This window comes from Giraffa tippelskirchi, chromosome 3 (genome assembly GCF_054371585.1).
Source record: "Giraffa tippelskirchi isolate mGirTip1 chromosome 3, T2T-mGirTip1v1.2.pri, whole genome shotgun sequence".
Classification (NCBI taxonomy): domain Eukaryota; kingdom Metazoa; phylum Chordata; class Mammalia; order Artiodactyla; family Giraffidae; genus Giraffa; species Giraffa tippelskirchi.
Genome location: NC_137277.1, coordinates 185,785,853 through 185,810,180, shown reverse-complemented (window position 1 = coordinate 185,810,180; position 24,328 = coordinate 185,785,853). Strand labels below are relative to the sequence as shown.

Sequence of the window (24,328 nt, the reverse complement as noted above, 5' to 3'; positions counted from 1 at the left end):
TCCAGTGTGGCTACAGGTCGTGGGGAGGAGTGGTCAGTAAGGCTGGAAAGGTAGAGTAAGCCAGTTGGAAGGGTGGAAATAGACGTTCACACCAAGTAAAGGGGCATTTCATCCTGAGGGCAGAGGAGCCACCCATCAAGCAGGGAATGACGAGAGCTGTGTTTTAGATGGATCTCTACGGGGTTTCCCCTGGTGGTCTAGTGGTTAAAACTCTGCCTTCCAATGCAGGGGGCACAAGTTCAGTCCCTGATCAGGGAATTAAGATCCCACATGCTGCGTGGGGCAGCCTAAAAATAAATAAAAATTTAGAAGGCCTTCTCCAGATTAGTGGAGGGGCATAGTTTGTCAAACTTTGCCTGCATTGGAATCACCTGGAGGGCTCATTAAGACAGATCCTGAGTCACACTCTGAATGAGTTTCTTCTTATTCAGAAGGTCTAAGGTGGGGCCTTAGAATATACATTTCTTACAAGTTCCCAGGGAAGGATGATTTGAGGGCCACACTTTGAGAAACACTGATACAGAGGATGAGATGCAGAAGAACAGGTAGCAGTGAGAGTATTAAGGAAGCTGCTGAAATAGCTCAGGTGAGAGGTGATGGAGGCAACATAGGGCAGGAGTTCACATTTTAGATCTGGGTGCTAACTTCAGGGTCTTATTGATGACATTTCAGGCATGGTAATAAGCCAGTGAATAAGCTTTTGAACTGTGGTGTTGGAGAAGACTCTTGAGAGTCCCTGGGACTGCTAGGAGATCCAACCAGTACATCCTAAAGGAGATCAGTCCTGGGTGTTCACTGGAAGGACTGATGTTGAAGCTGAAACTCCAATCCTTTGGCCACCTGATGCGAAGAGCTGACTCATTGGAAAAGACCCTGATGCTGGGAAAGATTGAGGGTAGGAGGAGAAGGGGACAACATAGGATGAGATGGCTGGATGGCATCACCAACTTGATGAACATGGGTTTGGGTGGACTCAGGGAGCTGGTGATGGACAGGGAGGCCTGGCGTGCTGCGATTCATGGGGTCGCAAAGAGTCGGACATGACTGAGCGACTGAACTGAACTGAATAAGCCAGTGGAGAAAAGGGAGGCTGTTTTGGGGGGCTGGATCAGCCAGTTTGTCAGAATAGTCCCCACCCCCGACCTGGGAGGACCAGACACACCTTTGGTAATGACCTGCAGAAAGCACAACAGAGACAAGGGGCCCAGGTTCGTCGTTTAATGCCCAATCATCACAATATGAGGAGGTTTTACATGGTGCTCGTCAAGGCAGGACCAGGCTGGAGGTAAGTGACCTGCATGGAATCCCAGCACAGGGACCAGGTTCCCTCTAGGCACCGGTGTTGCATCCAAGGCTCCACCCAGGAGCCAGCAGGCTGGCCGGGTTTCTGCTCATCGAGGGCCCCAAGGATGAGGCGGGGACTTCAGGACACAGTGATGAGAACCAGAAAGCTGCTTGCAAACAACCCCAAAAGGCTTTTACTTCAAATGTTTTAAGCCACACAATGCTTGGACACAGGAACACCCAAACTCTTTCACTAAAAACTAAACACAGCACAGAACTGAGACTGAACACCTGGAAAGGAGAAATGAAGTCAAAACCACGTGACAGCCAGTTTTAATGTGCTGCACCTTCCTGCTCTGCTTCCCTGTGGCCGCGCCGCTCAGACCACAGTGTGGCTGTGGAGAAGGGAGGCTACGCTGGTTTTAAGAAATGTCTTCGAATCTCTGAACAACTCTACCAGATGACTTAATGCTACTGGGTTCCCGGCAGCCCCTGCGCCTTAGATGCCCCTGGGGGCACAAGTGGCGTGGGGGCTGCCAGGGGGACTGGGAAATTTCCTGGCAGAAATAAAGTACCTCAGAAAGAAACTGGCTTTTCTTCTACCCTGGTTTTAAAGTTTATTGGGCCCCTAAAGGGAATTCCACTCAAAATGCCTTTTAAAGCACTTGATGGAACTTGGGAGGTTTCAGGCATCACTGGCAAGAAAGAGGCACGAACTTGTTTCCTGCATGGAACCCGAGGCTTGACCCGGGTGGTCCAGGCCCTGGGCCAGGCCGAGTGTGGAGGGGTCAGGATGGGAGGGGGCGGGATGGGAGCTGCTCTGGATACAGGCCATGGGTCCAAGGGGCAGCCCCTCTGTCCGGCCGTGTGGCTGGGCTTCTGGGGAATGAGCTTAAATTCTGGCTGGACTTCACCATTAGGTTCATTCGCGGTGGGTCCTGCCAGTCTCTTCTCCTTTTTCCTCTGATTTAATTCCAGGAGAAAGCTCCAGCCAGAGCCCCAGGTATGGAAGTCAAAGGTCTCCGTCCTCAGAGATGGCACATGGCTAAACGACCTCACAACAGCCATGCCAGCTCCAGCCCCACATGCCCCAAACCAGGCCCTAGGAGGCAACCCCTTCCCTCCACCCAAGGGCCCCGGGGGGTCCCTTGGCCCTGGGCATGTTGGGCTTCCAAACTGACTTTTGCTAAGACCCCTGTGAGTATCTGGAGAGGGGAGACGAGACGCACCTCTGTAAAAGGCAAACAGTCAGCCCTGTTTATAGACTGGGGCGGCTGGGACCATCCCTGAGAGGGTGCTGACTTGAGGATCAGGGAGCTGAGCTGATGACAAGGCCTGACCGTCCCAAGCTGGGCGTTAGCTCACATCGGACCCCACCGCCAAAGAAGCCCACCTTCCAAACTTCAGATGTCAGTAGGTCAGCTCGGGAGCAACCCCGTGGAGCCAACTTCATATTTGAAACCAACTTAATGCTACAAACTTAAAAAAAAAAAGTGCTACCCTGCTGAGCCCCTGAGGAAACCTAGCTGCCCGAGGGTCTCTCAGACCACCACCACCCCGGGCTGCCTCTCTCCAGCAGGCACAGCCGGGCTTCCGCCCAGAGCACCTCCACCCCGAGCTGGGTGGGGAGGAGAGCAGATTCCTCGCTACCCAGCCGGGCTATATGGACAACGTGGGATGGTCCAGCCTCTGGGGGATGGCGAGGAGGTCAAAAGACCCGCTTATTAATAGGACCCCAAGCCTGAAGAGGTAATCTGAGCACATCTTCCTGTTCATTAGCTGCCAATGTCTGGTCTGCAATGAAGACCCTTCCCTGTCACCCTTTCAACATCCTGTGGCAAAAGGAGTCAATGTGCCATCAAGCCATGGTCACTTCTGTCCCTAGGGGGGTCTGTGTGAGAGCTGGGGGCAAGGGGAGGTCCTTAAAGAATCACCCCCTTCAACGAATGCGGCAAAAAAAAGAATGCTTCCGGGGGCAGGGAGGCCCATACCAGCAGCTACCGCAAGACGTACTTTCTGGCAGTTTCTTCCTTTAATCTCACCCTTGTCTACAGTGGGACTGCCTCTGTCTCCCAGGCCTTCAGTGTTAAACAGCCCCCTGTCCCAGCGAGAGGCAACCACAGAGCAAAGGTGCCTATAGCAACCTCCCCTGCTTCCGAGTTCCTGCCCCTGTTTCCCCTGGAACTCTTCAGGGCTGACTCCCCCGGGACCCCAGCTCTGGGACAGAGAACGGGAATCTAGCAGCTCCCTCTTGCTGGAGTTAGGAGGCCGAAGTGCAATTGGCGTTCCAGAAGACTGGACGGGCCCTCGGGCCTAGCCTGCCGTGTTGGGGGCAGTTGGGGATTTGGCCTGGGTCCCTGGAAGCCCCAGCCTCCCCTTGGACAGCAGACGGCACTGGGCCTGTCTGAGGAGCAGTCTTACTAGAAACTAGAACCACCTCCCTGTTAAAACTCAGGGAGGGCAGACAAAACTCAACCTGCAATAAATACAAAGGCATTAAGTGCTTCTCGATAAACTGAGGGTCCTAGTGGCCCCTCAGAAAGGCAGTCGCTGGGCCTCTCCTTGAACCCAGTCCCCTCCTCTAGAGCCCTTCAGGCGAGAGGTCAGAGATCAGGAGACTCACTAGGCCTTCCCAGGCCTGGCACCCCTGCTGGGCCCCTACCCAACCCCCCCATCCTCCACCTCCCCCGGGACAGCATCGGCTGGCAGGTGGGTAGGAAAGGAAAGGGGGGCGGGGACCCTCCCGGGGACCCTTCCACCCTGAGGGCAGCACCTCATGTCTCACGTCCTGTGAGGAGGTAGAAACGGGCTGGGCTGCCCGGGGGGAGGCAGGGGTGCAGGCAGCGCCAATTCAGTTAATCAGCAGGTCCCCGAGGTCGTAGGTGTCGAAGAGGTCGCTGACGCCCTCCCCGCCGTCCAGGCCCCACAGATAGTCATCCTGGTCCAAGGGAGGGGAGAAGCTGATCAGAGGGGAGCTGCAGGGCAGCGTCGGGGACAGGAACTGGTCCTCCGTCTGCTGCAGCAGCGGGTGTGGCAGCTCCAGCATGTTCTCCGTGGCCTCCAGGGGGACCAGGGGCGGCGGGGGCGGGGGCGTCAGTGCTGGCTCTGCAGACAGACAGACAGACATGGTTATGCCCAGTCCCCCCTCTGGGAACAAGAACCGCCTCCAGTTCCTGGAGTTCCAGTTTCGGCTGTGCACCCCGCACATCTCTCCTATCCTGGCCCTTGCCGGCGGCACAGGACACCTCCCTTTCCTACCCCAGCTCCAGCAGCACCCCACTCCTTCACCCGCACTCTCTCCTCTCCCCTCTCCTGTCTCCGCACAAACCCTCAGCTTCTGCCCCCAACCTTCCCCACGTTCACCAGCAAGGCCCCGGACCCTGAAGTCATTCACTGTTCTCTTTTTTCCTGCATCATCAACGCCTCTCACTCTCCCAGGTCCTTCCTGTCAACGCACAGACATCCTTTAATAACTCTTATCTTTAAAGAGCATTCCTCCTCTGACCTCATGACTCTCTCCAATTACCTGCCCATTTTACTGCTCCCTTTCGCAGTGACGTTTCTCAGGAGTTACCCGTGGGAATTTCCTGGTGGTCCAGCGGCTAAGACGCTGTGCTCCCAGTGCGGGGCGCTGGGGTTCAATCCCTGGTCAGGGAACTCCATCTTACATGCTGCAACTAAGAGTTTACAACTAAAGATCTCGCATGCCATAACTAAGACCTGGCGTGGCCATAAAAAAAAGTTACCTGCGCTCACTCCCTACTTCCCTACTACTGTTCATGCTTCAGCCCACTCCAACCTGGGGTCCGTCCCCACCACACCACTGAACCAGTGCCCTCTGTGTTGCTAAATCCAGTGGTTGGTTCTCTGACCTCATCCTATTTGACCTTTCAGCAGAATCGCACGCTCGCAACCTTCTGGAAACACGTTCTTCCCTTGGCTTCAGAGGTACTAGATTCTCCTGCTTTTCTTCCTACCTCTTTGGCTGCTTCTCCTTGATCTCCTTTCCTCTTCCCAACTTCTAAACCCTGAAGCCCAGAGGCTCCATCCTCTGATTCTTCTCTCCTTTGGTTTCACTCCTCCCCAGGTGATCTCAGCCAGCCCATGGCTTTTTATCCGTCTCCAGACCTATTGCTCCCAAGCGGACACCTCCAGCCTGGCCCCCACTGCCAGGCTCTGGGCTCCTGCTTCATCTCTACTTGGTGTCTATGCAACATCAGAGCTCAGCATGTCAAAACCACACTCCCAGTTTAGTTCAGTTCAGTCACTCAGTTGTGTCCAACTCTTTGCGACCCCATGGACTGCAGCACGCCAGGCCTCCTTGTCCATCACCAACTCCTGGAGTTTACTCAAACAACCAGAGGCAGGCATGTGGAATCTTTGTTCCCCAACCAGGGATCAATCCTGTATCCCCTGCCTTGCAAGACAGATCTTTAACCACTGGGCCACCCAGGAAGTCACCTAGCTCGGAGGTTGATCAGGCAGTCTGGCACACCAGCATGGTTGTATTTTCAAAACAATGCTTGGTTGGTAAGGACCAACTCAGGTGGTGAGATTTTGGGTGTCAGGGTATATTTGGCAGGGGATTTCCAGTGCCCTGCTCCACATGCCTGTGTAGGGAATCGCCTCCTTACATCTAAGTGGAAATGAGCTGGGTGTGCTGAAGAGGAGGTGATGGCTGGTGTGTCTGGAGAGGTGGGCATGAGCTGTGGGAGGTAGGCGGGAGAAAGAACAGAAAGGGAGGCAGGGACCAGATTGTACAGAGCCTACTCAGTCCTGGTGGGAACTTGGATTTTATTCTAAGTCTTTTTTTTTTTTTTAACTTTTTGGTGGCACCACACAGCATATGGGATCTTAGTTCCCTGACCAGGGGCTGAACCCAGACCCCTTGCTTTGGAAGTGCAGAGTCTTAACCACTGGACCACCTGGGAAGTCTCTCTAAGATTCCACGTGCTGTGGGGCAATTAAGCCCGCACACAGCAACTACTGAGCCTGTGTGCCGCAATGAAAGATCTTAATGATGCAACGAAGATCCTGCATGTCGCAACGAAGACCTGATGCAGCCAAATAAATATTTTTAAAAATGGGTGGAAAGAAAATAAAATAAAATTCGCGAAAAATCCCTAGAATTACAAAAAACAAACAACACACACACGCAAACCTCAAGCTAGCTGTATAATTGTGTGGGCAAATAACAGCATTCACAGGCCTCCATTTCCTCATCCCTAAAATGGGAATGATGACACCTGCCTCTGGTTGTTGAGAGGCTTAAATGGTAAGTGAAGCTTAAGAACAGCTGGTCTGAAGGCTGCCCTTCTGAAAAATAAAAATAGATCCCGTTTACCGAGGGCTTGCTTCCCAGGTGGTTCAGTGGTAAAGAATCCACCTGCCAATGCAAGAGATGCGGGTTCAATCCCTGGGTCAGGAAGATCCCCAGGGGGAGGAAATGGCAATCCACTCCAGTATTCTTGCCTAGAGAATCCCATGGACAGAGGAGCCTGGAGGGCTACAGTTCACGGGGTCCCAAAGGGTTGCACATGACTTGGTGACTAAACCACCACCACCACGGGCTTACCAGACCCAGCTCTCCTCTCAAGGGGAGGCCTGGTGCACCTCCACAGACACTCAAGCAGCCCCAAGGGAGGCATTGTTATGATGTCTATTTACAGATGAGGAAACTGAAGCCCAAAGAAGGCAATCAAGTGTAGTATTTGCATGAAAAAAAAAAGTTTGTTTAGCTCATTGCAGAGGCCTGCAGGTGTTCAGAGGCCTGGCTTGGGAGTGAGGAAAAGACTGGGGGCTCAGACTCTAGCCCCTCTCACCAGCTACAGGACCCAGCACCTTTGTTTTCCCACCCAGCAACATAAGGATCCACCTCGCTGAGTTGTGGAAGCAGTAACTGAGCTGTCACATGTGAGAGGTTCGACCCCAGGTCAGACTCCTCTCATCCATCCATCCACCCCCCCACCCACCCATCTATCCATTTCCCCCCTCTCTCCCTCTTTCTCTCTCTCGCTGTTTATTACATCCAGAAGAGAGCTGCTCTTTGTAACATCTGTGCCTCCACTGCACCCTGAATGGCTCGTATCCACTTAAATATCTCCAAACCCACACATAGTAGGTGTTCAGTTCCCATAAACTTTTAAAAAGTCACATTCATGCTGTATCCTCACCTGAAATGCACCCAAACATCACGAGGGAGTTTTAGTGTCTGTTTTACAAACGTGGGAACAGAGGCTCGGAGGGGTTAAAACAGCTCCCCCACAGTCACCCCATCATAGAAGGGGAAGCGCAGACTCAAACCCAAGCCTCCCAACTTCAGCTCAGGCACCCTCAGCCACGTGTAGGTTTAAGTCAGAATGTCACAGCCTGGAAGGATGTTCAAGGACCCAGGTTCCAACCCTCCCGTTACAGATGAAGGAAACAAGGACCCACAGTGTTAGTGATTCCCCTGGTGGTTCCAGAAGTGGGAAACCATCCCTTTCCAGGATGGGAACCTGAGTCCCAAGACTGCAGTGATTTCCTCTTTGGGCCTGGCCCTTGGACCTCAGGATGACCCGGCTTCAAGCCAGAAAGTGGAGCATGTGCACGTGTGTGTGTGTGTGTATAACTTATGGAAAACTTCTCCTGCTCTACCTAGCAGGGACATCACTAAGAGGCCACGTGACAGGGGTGGAGGGGGCGGCAAGGGCACGGGCCCTGGCATAGAGCTGGCCCCTCCACTGGCTCTTCGGTAAACCTCTAGTCCTTCGGGGCCTCAGGCTCTTGACTTGCACAAGTGAGGTAAAAACCTTCCCCTGATTTCTGCTTTCAGGTCGGCCACCTCTGCCCAAGGTCTCAGATGAAAACTGAAGGTTCTAACTCTGGAGAGCCACATACATGTTGACAGTGGAGTGAAAAAGCAGAGCATTGGAGGAGGAGGGAAAACAGGGTGGGGCACAGGTCTGGACTGGGAGATAGGCCCTGGGAGGTGCCCAGAGGGGCAGATGGCTGATGCAGGGAGAGCTTTGGTCCCCGGACCAGGCCAGGACACAGGAGAGATCACTAGAGAAAGAACTGGCAGTCTGGGCTCTTGTCTAAGCCCTGCCGAATCTTGCTGTGTGACCCTAGGAAAGTCGCTTGCCCTCTCTGGGCCTCAGTTTATTCGTGTATAAAATGAAGCATTGAGTTAAAACAGGGGTCAACTAACTTCTGTAAAGGGGTCAGATGGTATTTTAGGCTTTGCAGGACATGTGGTCTCTGCCACACACACATCACTTGCCCTACCCCAAACCCTCAACCCTTTAAAACTATGAAAACCATTCCTAGCTTATGGGTCATATAAAAACAGGTCAGATTTGGTCTGCAGGCAATAGTTTTGTTAACCCTTGAGTTAAAGAAATGGAATCCAATCTGTGTTCTGTAGATACCTGCTCCCATCCACCACACACACAGTAAGCCTCTTCCAGGGAATTCCCTGGCAGTCAAGTGGTTAGGACTTGGCACTTTAACTGTCATGGCCTGGGTTCAATCCCTGGTCAGGGAACTAAGATCTCACAAGCCACACGGCCACAAAAAAAAAAAAAAGCCTTTCCCAGCAGACCAGTTCTAGCTCTGCATTTGCTTAAACACCAGGGTTCTATTTAGGGGAATTCTGCTGCTAAGAAAACAAGGGCAAAAACCATTCGGAGGGACGGGCCTTTCAGAGGCTCCCATTTCTACTCCTACCGGACTCCCAGTCTCCCCAGGAAGCCTTCAGGGACTCTCCCACTTCTTTACTTCTTGGCAACAACCTCATTCTACCTCCTGCCAGGCGGAGACAGCTTTTAGCTGTACCACCCAGCTCCCATCCACCATCCTTCCTTGATTTATTCTGTGCCTGGTGGAGAGAGTCCTGGACTATGAGTGTGGAGACCAAGGTTCAAGATTACAGCTCCACTGCCTTCCAGCTGGGAGGCCTTGGGCAGGTCACATCAGCTCCGTTTCAGTTTATTTATCTCTAAACTGGGAACAATAAAAACCACCTCAAGAACTGATGTGAGGAGTTATGGGATAATGGATGTCCTTATACATAGTTGTGGTTCAAAAAACCTTAGTTATCATCTCCTAAGAAAGTGTTAAGAACTTCCCTGGTGGTCCACTGGTTAAGAATGCACCTGCCAATGCAGGATATAGGAGTTCAATCCCTGGTCTGGAAAGATCCCACATATCACAGAGCAACTAATCCTGAGCAACTGAGTCCATTGTTGAGCCTTCCTCGGAAAACCTACAGTTTCCATTTACTAAGGGCTGATTGAGTGTCAAGGAGCTTTGCTATTAGTTGTTACACAAGTAGCGGGACTAACGGCAGAGAGCACCATAATGATAATAATAGGTAATTATTATTGCTATTAATAATAATATGGCCAGTTATCGCCAGGCATTGTTCTAAATGCTTCACCTATATATGTATTTTTTGGCTGCACCTTGCGGCAGGATCTCAAGTCCCCCAACCAGGATTCAAACCTGTGTCCCCTGCATTGGAAGCGTGACGTCTTAACCATTGGACCACCAGTAAAGTCCCCACCTTCCTTATATTTATTAACTCATTTAATTTTTACAACCTGTGAAGTAGATCCTATTAATTACTATGCCCAAGTTACAAATGAGGAGATTAAGACAAAGAAAGGTTAAGTAACTTGTCCAAGATCATACGGCTGGTAAGTGGAAAAGCTGGGATTCAAACACAGGCCCTCCTCTGCCCAGAGCAGCAGCAGCCTCCCCATTGAGACAAGGAATGTGCGCGTGCTTTATAAAGTGTAACGTGCAATGGACACACGTGGGGAGGAAGGACTCGCTCCCCTGCTGCTGGGTAGAAGGTAGGTATCCCACAAATGCTGATACGGAAGAGGAAGACTCGAAGGCCGGTGCCCCTCCCCATCTCCTGTCCCTCTGGACAGAGGGTCTCACCTGAGGATGCCGTGGGTTCCGTGATCCCAGGGTTGCTGATGCTGCTGGGCTGGGTGGAGTCAGGGCTGGGGCTGAGGGCGGAAGTGGAGGGGAGGGGCTCCTCGGCAGGACTGTGGGGCTCCTGCACCTCTTCTGGGCACAGGTAGACCTCGATGGGCCCCTGCGTGCTTTTCAGATATATCTGCAGGTTCTCCTGGAGAAGGGAGAGAAGCCAGGTCATGGGTCTGGGCACCAGGGCACTTACTCATGGCTCAGCGTGTGTGGACGGACACACGAGGCTCTCAACGTCCATGCGAGCTCGCAGCCCCAGAGCTGGGCGCTGGGCCTGCCCCGTGTGGCCTGTGGCAGACATCTGTCTGGGCCCAAGACCCCCCATCCCTTCTTTTAGGGAGAAAGCCTTGATTTTCCTTTGAGAAACCTCTTCTCCCCTACTCTCAGGCCTGAACTGGTATCATAAAAGCTATCTTTGCCACTGCAAGGGGAGAGCTGGCCCAGAGTATGGCAGAGAGAGAGACGGAGAGCAAGAAGCCAGCTTGAAGTCCCAGTTTGAGCACCTGAATCCAGCCTTGCCTGCAATCCCCAAATCTTCCCCTGGACCCGTCACTTGGTTCCCCCGGGGTGTCCCTCACTGAAGCGGGCTGGATGTGGCTTTCTTTTATTTGTAACCTAGAGACTGATACTTGACTTTCCCGCCCTTGCTTCCTGCCTGCCTCAACCAACGTAAGCCGCAACCGATAACACAGGTGCTGCTCCCGATGATAATCGGGTGTCCGAGCCTGTGCCCAGGCAGCCCCTCTGCCTGCCCCTACTTCTCCTGGCAAAGATCCTATTCATTCTTTAGGACTCAGTTTACCTGTCATCACCTGTGGGCCCTTCCTCCAACTCTCCTTCCTCCAGGCCCTCAAAGCAAATGACAGTGTCACTGCTTGCTTGGCTGGCTCTTTTTCCCACTAAGTCCTGAGATTCTTCAAAGCGAGGGCAGGGCCCTTATTTATCTTAATGCTTTTCGGCTAAACAGATTATGTCCTGAGCCCTTATTAGACTCTGGGTTGGGAGTACAACACGGGTGGAACATGGTTCTGTGGAGGTTACCCTCTAATAGAGGAAGCAGCACATAATTATGTAATGACCAATACATCCTGACCAACGGAGGTTAAATGTGACAGAGAAGGACAGGTGGTTATGAAGCTGGGGGGTAATCAAAGAAGGCTTCCTGAGGAGGTGACGTTCACGTTTCGACCTGTAGGATGAATAGCAGTAAACCAGGCAGAGAGGGACTTCCCTGGTTGTCCAGTGGTTAAGAATCTGTCTTCCAGTGCAGGGAACGGGGGTTCCAGGAACCTGGTTGGGGAACTAAGAGCCCACGTACTGTGGGGCAACTAAGCCCACACGTCCTAGAGCTCACGAGCTGCAACTATCGAGCCCACAGGCTCTGGGGTCGGTGCCACAACTAGAGAGCCCATGTGCTGCAACTAGACCCAACGCAGCCAGATAAATAAATAAATAGAAATAATGAGGCCGAGAGAGGGAAGAGCATTTCGGCTAGAGGGAACAGCATGTCAGAAGGTCTTGTACTGGGGTTGAGCTTAGTGTGGTATGGGAACTGCAGGCAGGTCAGTGTGGCCGAAGTAAAGACAGGACAGGAGCAGCATGGAGAGGAGGTTGGAGGGGTCAGAGCTCAGACGGTCTCATAAGGTGTGTAAAGAATGCTGGTCTTTAACCTAGGAGAGCACGGTTAACATGGAAGGATTATTGTGAGTACTGACAGCGCTGTGTGTGGGTGCACGTGTGTGTGTGCGCAGGAACTCAGGGCTGGTGGGGGGTGGAGAGAAACCAGGAACAGAGATTTATCAGGCTGGTGCCTGATGCCCTTGCCAGCTTCTGCCTCTTCTGCCCTTGCCACCTTCTGCCTCTTCTGCCCCAGCTCGGAGACCATGTCTTGCCATGGCCACCAGCATGGACCTGGGAAGCTTGGGCCTGGGCAGTGCCGGGGACAGAACCCGCAGAGCTGCCTGGAATGTCCCTAGTCCTGCCCTCCTCCAAACGCTTCCCCTCTCACCTCGTTCCTGTCAGGCACCTCCAGTCTCGTCTGCGGAGGGGCCTTGACTGCAATCACCGTCTGCTCCTTAAAGTTGCCCACAGCACGGATGTCCTGGTACGTCACGTAGGCCAGCGTAGGGGCAGGGGAGTCAAGAGAAGTGACTGTTGGGTTGAAATTCAAATTTCCAGCCTGCCCAGAAGGGATCTAAACCCACCTCTCAAAACCTCTAAACATCCCCAAACTATAACCTGTTCTTTTAATATCATAAGTGACCTTGAACCCCTTGAGAAATAGGGGTATAAAGCATTTTTTAAAAATGCTGCCTTAGGGATTTCCCTGGCAGTCCTGTGGTTAAGACTCCACTTCAAATGTAGAGGGTGTGGGTTCTATCCCTGGTCAGAGATACTCCACGTGCCACGTGGAGTAACCAAAAAAAAAAAAATTAATGCTGCCGTATATCAGCTTTTTACATAAAGGCTTCAACTGTTAAGCGAGATTATTAGCTCTGTCTTATTTCTTTATATTTCTCACAATGCCTCCCATCCTTCCAAAAATACAAGGTCAGATCCAAAAGCCAATTAGATGGTCAAACCATTTGGGGAAAGTGTATGTAAAGCCATTGCAAAATTTATGCTCTTTGACCTCATTGAATCAATCCTAGGAATCTAACCCAGGGAAATAAGTAAAAAAACTCAGGAAAAGGTTCTGTCTATAAAGATATTCATCACAATGTTGCTTTACAGACTTAGAAATCTAGAACTGATCTCAATGCCCGTTCTAGGCCTTGTCAACAAACCACAGTGGGCTGAGTAGGACATTCTCAAACCATTTAAAATATGAGGTTAAACCATATGAAACTGCTGTTTTTATAGGTTAAAAAATGGTCCAATACCAATTTCAAGTGAATCAACCAAAATAATTAGGAAGGATGTATAACAACATAAAAACCACCTATGGTAATATACTAACTGGAGAAAAAAAAGTGAAAGTGAAGTCGCTCAGTCATGTCCGACTCTTTGCGACCCCATGGCTATAGCCTACTAGGCTCCTCCGTCCATGGGATTTTCCAGGCAAGAATACTGGAGTGGGTTGCCATTTCCTTCTCCAGAGGATCTTCCTGACCCAGGGATCGAACCCCGGTCTCCCGCACTGCAGACAGACACTTTACCGTCTGAGCCACCAGGGAAGCCAAGTGGAGAAAAGTAGGATATATTAAAATGCTGTGTACAACAGGTACGCACTCTATTTTTCTATTTTTCTCCATATATTATGTTTTCTCCATTTTCCAGATTTACGGAAATGCACTTGTCTTTTTTTATCATGAGAAAGTAACTCCTCCTTTAGACCCAAGAGGAAAAGCCACCAAGGAAGGCTTTCTTTGGTGATACGGCAGACCCCTGGGGTGGATCAGCCCCTGCAGAGAGGTTCTGCATCAATTCTGGGTGGTCACGAGCATGCCACAGGCGCCCTGCCCCCAGACGCCTTCTTCCTAACCAGAGAGGATATCTCTTGTTGGCCTTGTCCTCCGTCAGGTGCTTGAAGTTCAGAGAGCAGCTGTGGATGAGCTGGTCCAAGGCCTGCTCCATGCTCATCAGCTCCTTCAGCTCCTGCCCCAACTGCTCCTGCTTCCCAGGCCGCGTGGGATCTTCAAACAGTCCCCTGCCTCTGGGGACAGAACAGCCACCCCCCCCAACAGTGTCAGTCTCAGTCTCCATCCAGGGACCCCCACCCCAGGGCTGCTGTGCAAAGCTGCACAGGCGGTGCAGGCAAAACTCCAGAAAGAGGCTGTTCACTGGTTCTATGAAGGTGCCCCCTGGCTTGTAAAGATCAGTGGTCCTGCCTAGCTCCCAGGGAACTGCCATAGATTGAAACTTGAGTTTTGGGGGTTGCGCTAGGGAAAAGAAACAAGTCAGGGCCTGACTCCACTTTTGGGGGGGTGGAGGCTTTCAACGTTACCCACCCCATGCCCCAGGCTCCTCCAAATGGCAGGGAGCTGCGGTGACCTCACTCCTGACTACTCTGCCTGCGTTCTCTTAAGAGCTCATGCCAGGGGTTCCAGGTCTGTTCTATTAAGACCTTGTAGAAGTGACGGATGGCGTCTGGAGTACTTATCTCAGCTGAAAGGAGTATAGGTTACTACTGCTCAGTATCCCAGAGAACTGTCCTAAGTTAGAAGAAGGCAATACTGGGACCCCTGGTTGAAAAAGACCTGGGGTGCTCTTAGCCCCTACACGTCCTGGATATCACTCTCTGCCCCCGCCATGCTCTCCTCGTTTTATTCTGGCATATACACCTGCTCTTCCATCCCCTTCTTAAATACATTGGCTCTACCTCCAGCGTGTAAGCCTATTGGATGTTGCTCTCGAGTTCCCCGGCCAGCGCGTGTGCCCATTGGATGTTGCTCTCAGGCCCGCCTCCCGCATCGCAACCTGCGGCTATTGCCCCTGGCCCAGCCCACTGCACCTGCTCTCATTGGTGCCACCTGCCCCAGGCCCAGGCACTCACACCCACTGGATGTTGTTCTTGGCCTTCTTGCGGATGAGCTGGATGCCCTCCAGCACGTTGGTGATGTCGTAGATGCGCCGCTTCTGCACGTCCAGCACCTCGGCAGCCCAGTTCAGGTCCAGGACCCCATCCTCAGACTCACTCAGGAGGTAAATGAATTTCTTGGTGAGCAGCCCCAGCGATGTGTCATAGCGAGTCTTCTCCCCGGGGGACTTGGGGGCTGAGGAGGAAAAGGGCTCAGTCACTGCTCAGAGAGGGGCCCCTGGGGACCTTCCTCCATTGACCTGAAGCCACAAGTCCCACCCTTCACATGAGCACCCACTTCCCAGTTTACAGAGTACTGGGGGGCGGGGTGGTCATTCACCACCATTGTTCAAACAGGGAATCTGATAAACTAGAGAGGCAAAGTGACTTGCTTCAGGTTTCACAATAGTGGAGGCGTTATCAGGGCTGGAAACCAAATATTCTAACTCTTGGTTCACACCTTTCCACCAAAGCTCAGGGCAGCCATACCACCACCAACACCAACAACAAATGCTTACTGTGTGTAGGTCACTGTTCTAGGCACTTCCCATATACAACAAATTTAATCCTTACAACACCCTATAGGTTTAGTATGGAAGCATCCCCATTTCACAGATGAGAATACTGAGGCACAGACAGACTAAGTAATTTGCTCAACTCCCTCAACTAGAAAGTGGCCAAGTTGGCACTTAAATCCAGGCAGTCTGGCTCCAGAAGTCTCCCTTCCTAACCATTACCCAATCCTACCAGTTATGTCAGGAATTTGGAATTAAGGTAGGAAGGAAATGACAAGAACATGTTTATAGACTTCCTTTTTTTTTCTTTCAGTTTTATTGAGATATAATTGAAGTCCAGCACTGTATAAGTGTAGACTTGCCTTTTCTTTCTATGTGTCATCCAGTGATTATCTGAGAGGAATCAGTCCTGTTACGTCACATGCAGCAGGTTCATGAAAAAGGTCCCTTTCTTAATGAGGTCGATGTCACAAGACCACAACTCAGCTGCAGCATCTTAAACCACAAGACTTTTGCAATCTAGTGACTTGCAAGTCATATAGCAAGTAAGTGGCTAAACTAGTTCTGGGAAATGAGTTTTAGAGAGTCTCAGATTCTTCTAGAAGGGGACATTAGAACCCCTTAATATATAGATAGCAAGTATTTGGCACACAGACAGCTTTGTCAATTTTTGCATCCAAGACAGACATTACTAATTGATTGGGATCCTTCAATGAGGAGCTCTGGGAAGCCTCTACTAGTCAACTGGGAGGAAACTTTCTTGCTATTCCTGATCTAGCTGGGCCTTGTTTTACAGATAATACGGCGAAGGAGTGACCAGTCATGTCAGAGCCCTGCCCAGGCCTGTAAGTTCCAGACCCTCCATCTTCCAACCCAGTCACATACCTTTTTTTATTAGGTCTCAGTTCCCCCAAATTAGTGTTAACACAATTGCTTAAACTCCCTCTCAAATCAGGATGGTGTTCAGTCACTCAGTCGTGTCTGACTCTTTGCAACCCTAAGGACTGTAGCCTGCCAGGCACCTTGAGTCCATGGAATTCTCCAGGCAAGAATACTGAAGTGGGTTGCCATGCCCGCCTCCAGGGGATCTTCCCGACCCAGGGACTGAACCCACGTCTCCTGTATTGCAGGTGGATTCTTTACTGTTGAGATACCCTTGGAAACCCCTCAAATCAGAATACTGACTGAAAATATCAAGAGGCAGAAACTGGCTTCTGGCCCTGACTCCACTGACTAGCAGTATGACATTGGGTAAGTCACTGAAGCTCTGAGTTTCCGGCTGCCTCATCAGTAAAAGGGGGATAATCAACCTGCCTGGCAAGATCCAGTAAAAAAGTACAGGACACTGCTTTGTAAACCAGAAAGTGTGCTATGAATATCAGTCCTAGTGACTTGGCCTGGGCTGCTGCCCTCTGGCCCTCGCCACTCCACCTTGTCCCCGAGCCTGCCCTTAGATAATATCCCATCAGCGTGGGTATCTTACTTTTGGGGCTGGGGAGGCCATCCACTCTAATGCACTTCCCCTTGGGAGTCCGGAATTCAGGGACCGTGGGCCTCCCGATCCCCTCCAGGTCCAGCTTCCTTTTGGCCTTGGGGAGAGAGGAGAGAGAGAGGCAGAGTTTGAGAAGCATTCCTGCTTTACCCTTTCCCCGACCTGGGGCCAAAGCCCGAAGGCTGCCAGCAGCCACCTCCTGCCTCAGTTTACCACCAATCCTGGGTGAAAAAAAAATCACTGTACCTGGTAAGGAAATATCAGTGACTTGAAAAGTAAGCTTTCAGGGGAAGGAAGTTCTATTGCTGAGGGGCCCACCACACTCCCATCTTCCGAGGCCCAGGCCCTCCAGACTACCAAGGCCAGTCTGGGTTTTAATGCAGGGTTCCTTACTAAGAAGCCCCAAGGTCACTTCTACATCTGTCTCTCCACCCCCTCCCGGGATGATACAGGGAGGAAGGAATGGGTGGGGCCTACACCACATCAGGCTGGGGAGAGCTCCCCCCGCCCCTTGCAGAAGCAGCTGGCCCAGCCAGACCGAGTGCCCATCACAGCCTCACAGCTGGCCCTTTATCAGGGTGGGGCTGGGCATCCACCCAGGCTCAGGGGACTTCTGGCTCAGTGCCACACCCCAGGGAGGTGTCCACATGGGGAAGAAGTGCAAACATCCCCCCACCCCCATGTTTGGGCTCCAGCTCAAGGGCCCCGGGAGCCTCCTGAATAGACTCTATTTGCCATTCTTTCTTTGCCGAGAGGGGCAGACAATGAATCCTTCCCCTGTGTCTTAAGGACAAGCAGCTGAGGTCCCCCCTGCTCCCCCCTCCCTGTTCCCGCCAAGCTTGGGAAACACCTGCTGGGGAAATCAAACCACAGACCCATCTGCTCCTCTCCACCCCACTGCCGCCCGGCCTCAATTACGCCCAGAAGCGGTGCTGGCCCGGAAGGGGCCTCTCTCCTTGAGAGGGCTGGGCAGAGGCAGGGTTGGGGCACTGGGGCACAGGTCACAGATATGAGCTTGGGTCTCCCCACTCCTTCACAGGCTTGCTGTGTGACTTGGGAAACGCTCCACATTTAGGAGCCCCCGTTTCCTCCTCTGTAAAACGAGGTAGACAATACCTACCACGGGGGCTGTCCTAAAGCTTCAAGGAGATAACCTTTGTAAAGTGCTCAGCCCGTGGCTCAGCATTCAGTAGGGGTTCAGGCTAATCTCAGCTTCTTCTTTGACAAACTATTCTGGGGGTCGCTGAACCCGTTTCCTTCCTCTCCCTTTCCCCCAGTCACCTAGACACCCTTACCCTAGCTGGGACAGAGAGGCCTATTTTAACCTTTGGTGGTGAGGTCATGCTCAGCAGGGCTGAGACTTCTAACCGCTGCTGAGCACAGCTGGGCTGACAGGTGATGACGGCTCTTGCTGCTGTCAGCTCCCTTCCCCCTTCTCATGCCTCCTCCAGGTAGTCTTCCTTGACTGATCTGAGGAGCCCCGTTCCTTGGTTTGAGGAGCCTGGATATGATGCTCCTCTCCTCCAGCCCCACCCAGACCTGGACATGAACAAAACACCACACCTCTCTGCTTATTCCTCTTGTTGAAGTCTCTCTGGAATATTCCTTTTCTGACCTCCCAGCTGGGGAGATGCTAGATTCTAGGGACAGTGAGCTGCTATAGTCCCATCTTGTCTATAGAAAAAGTCCTAATCATTCATTGAGACCTTCTACCTGCCTTAGACCAAGTCCCAACATTCATCACCTCGCTGAATCTTTTCCATACTGCAAATCCCCATTTTACAGCTGAAGAAAATGAGGCCTGGTGAGTCCAGGGCAAGGAGAGGAAGGGAAGTCAGGCTGAGTTCTACCTGAGACAGAGATGGGACCCAGAGTCTCCCCACCTCCACTCTCCTCCCCCACCCAGAGGAAACCAGCCTCTGCTGAGTTCACAGAACACCCCAGGAAGAACCACAAGACCTGCAGAGCAACGAGGGGAGGACCTTGAACAGAGTACCTGTGCGGGGCCTTTCACATGCTCCCCAGCCCCAGCTCATTATGGCATTCTCTCTTCCAAAAGGAGAAGTAGAGACTCAGAGAGGTTAAGCCACGTGCCCAAGGCCACGCAGACAGGGAGGACAGTCAGAGTTTGAACCCAGGTCTGTCTGACTGCAAAGCCACCAACCAGGCTGCTCAGCTCCATCCCGTACACATTGCCCAAGAACCTGCTAAAATTCAAGTCAAGACCTGGTTGTGTTCACCTGCCCCCATCACTACTTCACACACACACACACACACATGCACACACCAGTCCCCTCCCTTTTCTTCCTCCCCTTCACCCTTATCCTGCACTCTCAGGGTCCGTAAGCAGCCAACTGTGAGTACGTCTCACTGACACCTTTGAGCTCTGCCCAGAGAAAAGCCAGCACAGATGTGCCCGAGCCTGGAGAACAGAGCCCAGGAGGGTGAGGACCAAGGAGAGGCTGAGCGCAGGCCTCGGAGCCAGAGCCACCTGGGTCCCCACCCAGTCGGGGTGAGCAGGGCAAGTCCGTGGACCTCCTGAGCTCCACTGGCAGGATGGGGACGCCTGCTCCCTGTCAAGGATCCCGTGAGAGGGCGGCAAAGGGCCCGCTCATGCCGGGGAGCTGTGAGCAGCATGAGCTGTGATTGCTAACCAGGGCCACCAGCGAGGGGAGGGCTCAGAGGTGAGCTCAAAAGCATCGGGGGTGTGCCTCAGAGCAAAGGCCAGCTGAGCTCCAACCTGACCCTCTTAGGCAGCCCCTCTGACTTAACCTAAAGGCTTGGTTAAGATTCCAGTCCACACTGGCAACCCCACAGGAGAACGAGGTTCCTTGCTCAGGCAGCCCTAGAGGTGAGAGGGCCAGCGACGCCAGACACCACCCCCAACAGGTGAGGTAACCGAGGCTCAGAGGAGGGGAGGAGCCTTGCCCAAAATCACACGGGGGCGTGGAGCCATGTCTCTCCTGAGTCCCAAGTCCTAAGTTAGACGGTGCGGGTAGGAGCCGGTGTTAAGGAGCTGAGAGCTTCGCTTCCAGATCCCCACCCCCGGCCTCCCTACACCTTCATTTCCTCATCTGACCCACCTTGTAGGGGTGCTTATTGAAATGCTCGTTTTCTTTCCTGATTCTCAGAGGAAATTTGGAAAAATACAGATAAATGAAAAGCAAAGGAGAAGTCTGCAGGATCCCACTCTCTCCCCAGGCTCCGGCAGGGTGACCCTGATTAGGCCATGTGCCTGGCTGGAGCCGGAGCACCCCACAGGTGGTGGAAAGAGCTCTAGCCAGGAAGCGAGGAGACCCGGGTGCCTGCCTTCTTTCTGCCACTGATCTTGTTTTGCCATCCCTGAGCAGTGCCTAAGGTCCCTTTAAACAGCAGCTCCCCAGCAAATCCTGCCTCACCCTGCACTTTGCAGCCTGGCCACAAAGCAAGTGGCCACACCCAGGGTTGGGGTTGGAGCTGCTCCTGGTCACACCCTGTGAAAATCAGTAAACAGGGGGCCAAGGCCTGCCCACAGGGCTTCGAGACACCGGGCAGCTGGGGAAAGACAGGAGAGGGGGCTCTGGGCCCCAGAGGCCTTTAGGATGATCTGAGGCAAAGAGATGCTCCCACGTCTTGGCTTAGGACCTGGACAAGTGACTTCACAACTCTACTTAGTCTCCTCATCTGTGAGATGCCTCATCCCAGGCATCTTGACCAAGATAACGAATGTGAAGAGTGCCAAGCAGTGCCTGGCACATGAGAGGCATTCAGTAAAAGAGCCATTCTTGCTGTGATCACTGAGCCCCTCCGGGAGGGAGGTACAGACAGATGCACTTGGCTCCTCTGGGAGGCAAGCGGTTCAAAACCACAGCTGTTACTAAAACTCTGCCGGGTTGCCTGAAAGCAGCTGGCCAGAGGAGAGACTGGGCCCACCACTGAGCCCCCTCCCTGGGGGCACCCAGCTCCTAAATCAGGCAGTACTGGAGAAAGTCAAGCAGAGAAGAGACTATATCTCCTTATATAACTTCAAACAGGTTACATCCCCTTTCCGAGCCTCAGTTTCCCCCTGCAACATGGAGCTGCTAACACCATCTACTTCCTAGGGTACAAAACTGTTTTAGATTGTAAAATACTGATCAAGAGATAGATGCAAAACTCCTGGTTATCCTTGGGTGCTTGACCTGTAAAAATAGGAAAAGCACTCCTGCTTTCTTCCTCCTAATTGGAAAGAATGTACAGGAAGGGGCTCTGAAAGTTTAAAGCATTGATCATGAGCAAAGCAGGATTCCAGAAGCAGGAAGTGAGGGCTCTGCCTGCAGCCTGGGAGCCTAAGCCTGCTGACCGACACAGGTCTGATCAGTGCCTCTAGATCAGAGGCATTGGGGCAGAGGGGGTTATCAGTTTCTGTTCTTGAACTTGATTCACCTCTCACAACAAAGCAACCTACAACACCACCATCTTCCCTCCCCGATCCTGCTTCCAAAACCCTGGACCTTGAGCTGGGAGAGAACTGACGTGAATTAGTCCCACAGCTACCCCATACACACACAGATGTTCAAGACAAGGAAAATGAAGCCCAGACTCGGGCTAAGACTTGTTCGAGGACACACAGTGAATTAGTGGCAATCAGGATGAGAAACCAGGCTCCCCAACTACCACCCCCACTCCCCAGGGCTCTTCCCACTCCATCCCCACCCTATAGTTGTTTCATTTTTCATGGGCTCCAAGAATTCCACTCCCACAAAACACACCCTGTGCCTGGTGCCACCATACTTTGGGCCCTCCCTGGCAACAGGCCTGGGGGTTTGAGAAAGGAACATTCAATCTGCAAAGGAACCTCAGAGGGCTGCCCCAACCTTGCACCTGCTACTGGCTGTCTGGGACAGAAGACTGGGCCTGGGGGTGGGGGGTGGGGGGTGGGGTAGGCAGATAATTGGGAAACAGTTGGCTGGATGGTAAATTGAGAGTCTCAGCCCAACTGGATCTGAGAGACCTCCTCCTGTTTTAAAGCCCCCACGGTATCCCCAGGCTCAGCTCTGTGCTTGGACAATAGCAGGTGCCAAGTACTGGTTTCTGAACCAAAGAATGAATGAAGGAATGAATGAATGATAGCACACTGATTCCACAGATCTCCCCAAGGTCACAGGGTGCACTGGGGGTCGGGGACTGGGTCTCCACACTCCTGACCCAGTGTTCTTTCCATTCCACTCCAGTGGATGAGCTCATTTCATCCCAAGTCTGAAAAGGAAAAGCTCATCTCCTTAGATATTGGGGCAATGTGTTGGGTTCTGAAAGCTGAAAGCAACACTTCTGCCTCCCCAGACTCAATCTGCCTCACTTAGACTAGGTCCCAGGCGCCCCTCCCGCCTTTCCCACACCCGTAAAAGCAGAGAGGGAAGCGGTGGGTGTGGGTGGGTGGGGGTCCCCAGCATTACCGGCAGCCGGCCAGCCGGCACGCATCGCACAGCTTGACCCTCCGGTCCGTGGGGGGTGGCGTCGAGGCAGGTGCCGGGCGCCGCAGCGGAAGGCACAGTCTGCGGGTACAGCTGGGTGTAGTAGGTGGTGGTGGCCGGACAGAGCTGGGGGCTGCTGAGGCCCGGCGACCACAGCTCCGTGGGGCTCATCGCGGGCAGCCCCTTTGGGGGTGGTCCGGCTGCCGGAGCCAGGGCCCGAGGCCCCCGCAGCATGGCGAGCGCAGCGCCCCCCTTCCCAGCCAGGCCTGGCGCGCCCGCCGGCACCTGCGGGCTTCGGAGCCCGCGGCGGCTCACACCGCCCGCGGCATGGCGCGGAGGCCGGGCAGGGCCGGACCCTCCTCTCCTGGCCCGCAGCCGAGCCGGGCAGCGCTTGGAGATCGCCGCTTGGAGATCGCCCGGCGCCGGCGGCGGCTGCGGCAGGGCCAGGGGCTGCCCCGCCCCTGGGGCGCCCGCGACCTGCGAGAGCCCCGCGCCCCTGGAGGCTTCCTCCCCTGGGGTCCGGCGCGCTCCGGGGAGGGGGGTCTCTGGGATGCCCACGGGCTCGGCAGAAACAGCGATGCACTCAGATGGGGGAGGGGGACTGGTCGCACCGACTCCCTCTCGCCTCGATCTGAAGTCCCTGAGTCTTTCTCTGCTTCTTTTTTTTTTTCCCTTTTTTTTTTTTTTTAGCGCGAAACTGCGTGCCGCGAAATTCGGATCTCCCGCGGAAAATGCTGCACTCCGATTGGTCGCTGCAACAGACACAGGCTCCACCCCCCGGAAGGACCTGTCCCCCGAGGTGGTGATTGCAACACAAGCTTGATGCTTAAAGGGGCCGCCGTACCTGCTGTCTCCCGGTGCCCTCCCGCTCTGGCAGCCCGAGAAACTGACCCGGAAGGTGGTTCCCAGACAGCAGAGGCAACCACGTGCTGAGGACTGGGTCCAAATACCCTGAGGTGGAGGGGAACTTTTGGCGTGGAGTCTTTGACCTGAGCCCAAACCCGGTGGTACATTTCCCGGGCTGCAGGCCTTTTGTTAGTTTGCATTACAGCTCAGCTAACGCTAATGTAGAGGTGTTTATATCCTTTTCCCCGCTGAAATGAAAGCTAGCAAAGTGTACCCTTTCTTGGCATGGGGCGGGATGGGGGTGGGGGGAGGACGAGGGGCGGAGACTGAGGTTTATACCTCTTCATAGGGGGATCCTAACAACTATTGGATGAGATGATTGGATGGCATCACCGACTCAATGGACCTGAGTTTGAGCAGGCTCCCGGAGTTGGTGATGGACAGGGAGGCCTGGCATGCTGCAGTCCATGGGGTCTCAAAGAGTCAGACACGACTGAGCGACTGAACTAAACTGAACTAAACATCTATCGACAGCCGCAGCATGCCTAGCACCCTTCTAGACGATTGCTTTAACTTATTTTATTTAACTGAATCCAACAATTGCCAGAAGAGGAGTGATGATCTTCTTGGTAAAAATGGACCTTCTGAGAAGCTAGGTCACTTGCTCAAGGTCACACAGAGAGACTGGCTGATTTGTGATCTGACAGTTCAGTCTGGGACAGGCCAACTCCTAAGCTCTTGTTTGTTCCAATGAAAGGATCCTCCCACACTCCCAAGCTGAGCCCAGGCCCTTGCAGGCTTGGGTGGGAGTCCTCCAGAGTGCAGAGCTCTGACTTGTCCACAGTTGTATTCCCAGAGCCCAGCACTCAGTAAATATTTGAACATCTCCAGGTTTCTCCTCAACAACCCTTTTGACACAGGTCTTCCTTCCTTCATGGCCAATAATCCATTTACATTCCTCATCTCTCCAGTCTAGAGAGGCCAAGGCTCAGAGAAGTAACCCTGGCTAGTGAGTGGCAGAGCCACTAAACGGTGCTGCTAGATTCCAGGTCTGCTGATTCCTGCCTGCTTCTGTGTGATTTTTATGCAAGTCTGAACCTGGCATTCAAAGCACTTCAGAGTCAGTTCCCAGCTTCATACTTGATCCTCAGATCTCGAAGATGAAAATGGTAATAATGCATGGGGATGAAGAACCCAGACTTTGAAGCAGACAGCCCTGCTTTCACACCCAGACCTGGTCACTTTACTAGCTGTGTGGGTC

General features: G+C 53.0%; 1 protein-coding gene across 2 annotated transcripts; it reads right to left on the bottom strand.

Annotated features, from left to right (window-relative positions):
- Window positions 1–1,204: 1,204 nt before the first annotated feature.
- On the bottom strand, window positions 1,205–22,854 carry E2F2 (E2F transcription factor 2). 2 transcript variants are annotated; one of them, XM_081580615.1, is made up of 8 exons: window positions 22,204–22,854; window positions 16,781–16,886; window positions 14,759–14,978; window positions 13,760–13,918; window positions 12,272–12,386; window positions 10,213–10,405; window positions 8,763–8,768; window positions 1,205–4,389 (listed from the first exon to the last, which is right to left on the bottom strand). In XM_081580615.1, the coding sequence occupies exons 1-8, from the start codon at window positions 22,453–22,455 to the stop codon at window positions 4,136–4,138; spliced, it is 1,305 nt and encodes a 434-aa protein (XP_081436741.1). In that variant the 5' UTR covers window positions 22,456–22,854; the 3' UTR covers window positions 1,205–4,135. The 2 variants fall into 2 exon arrangements, with proteins under 2 accessions (XP_081436741.1, XP_081436740.1); XM_081580614.1 differs by lacking the exon at window positions 8,763–8,768.
- Between the last annotated feature and the right edge of the window lie 1,474 nt (window positions 22,855–24,328).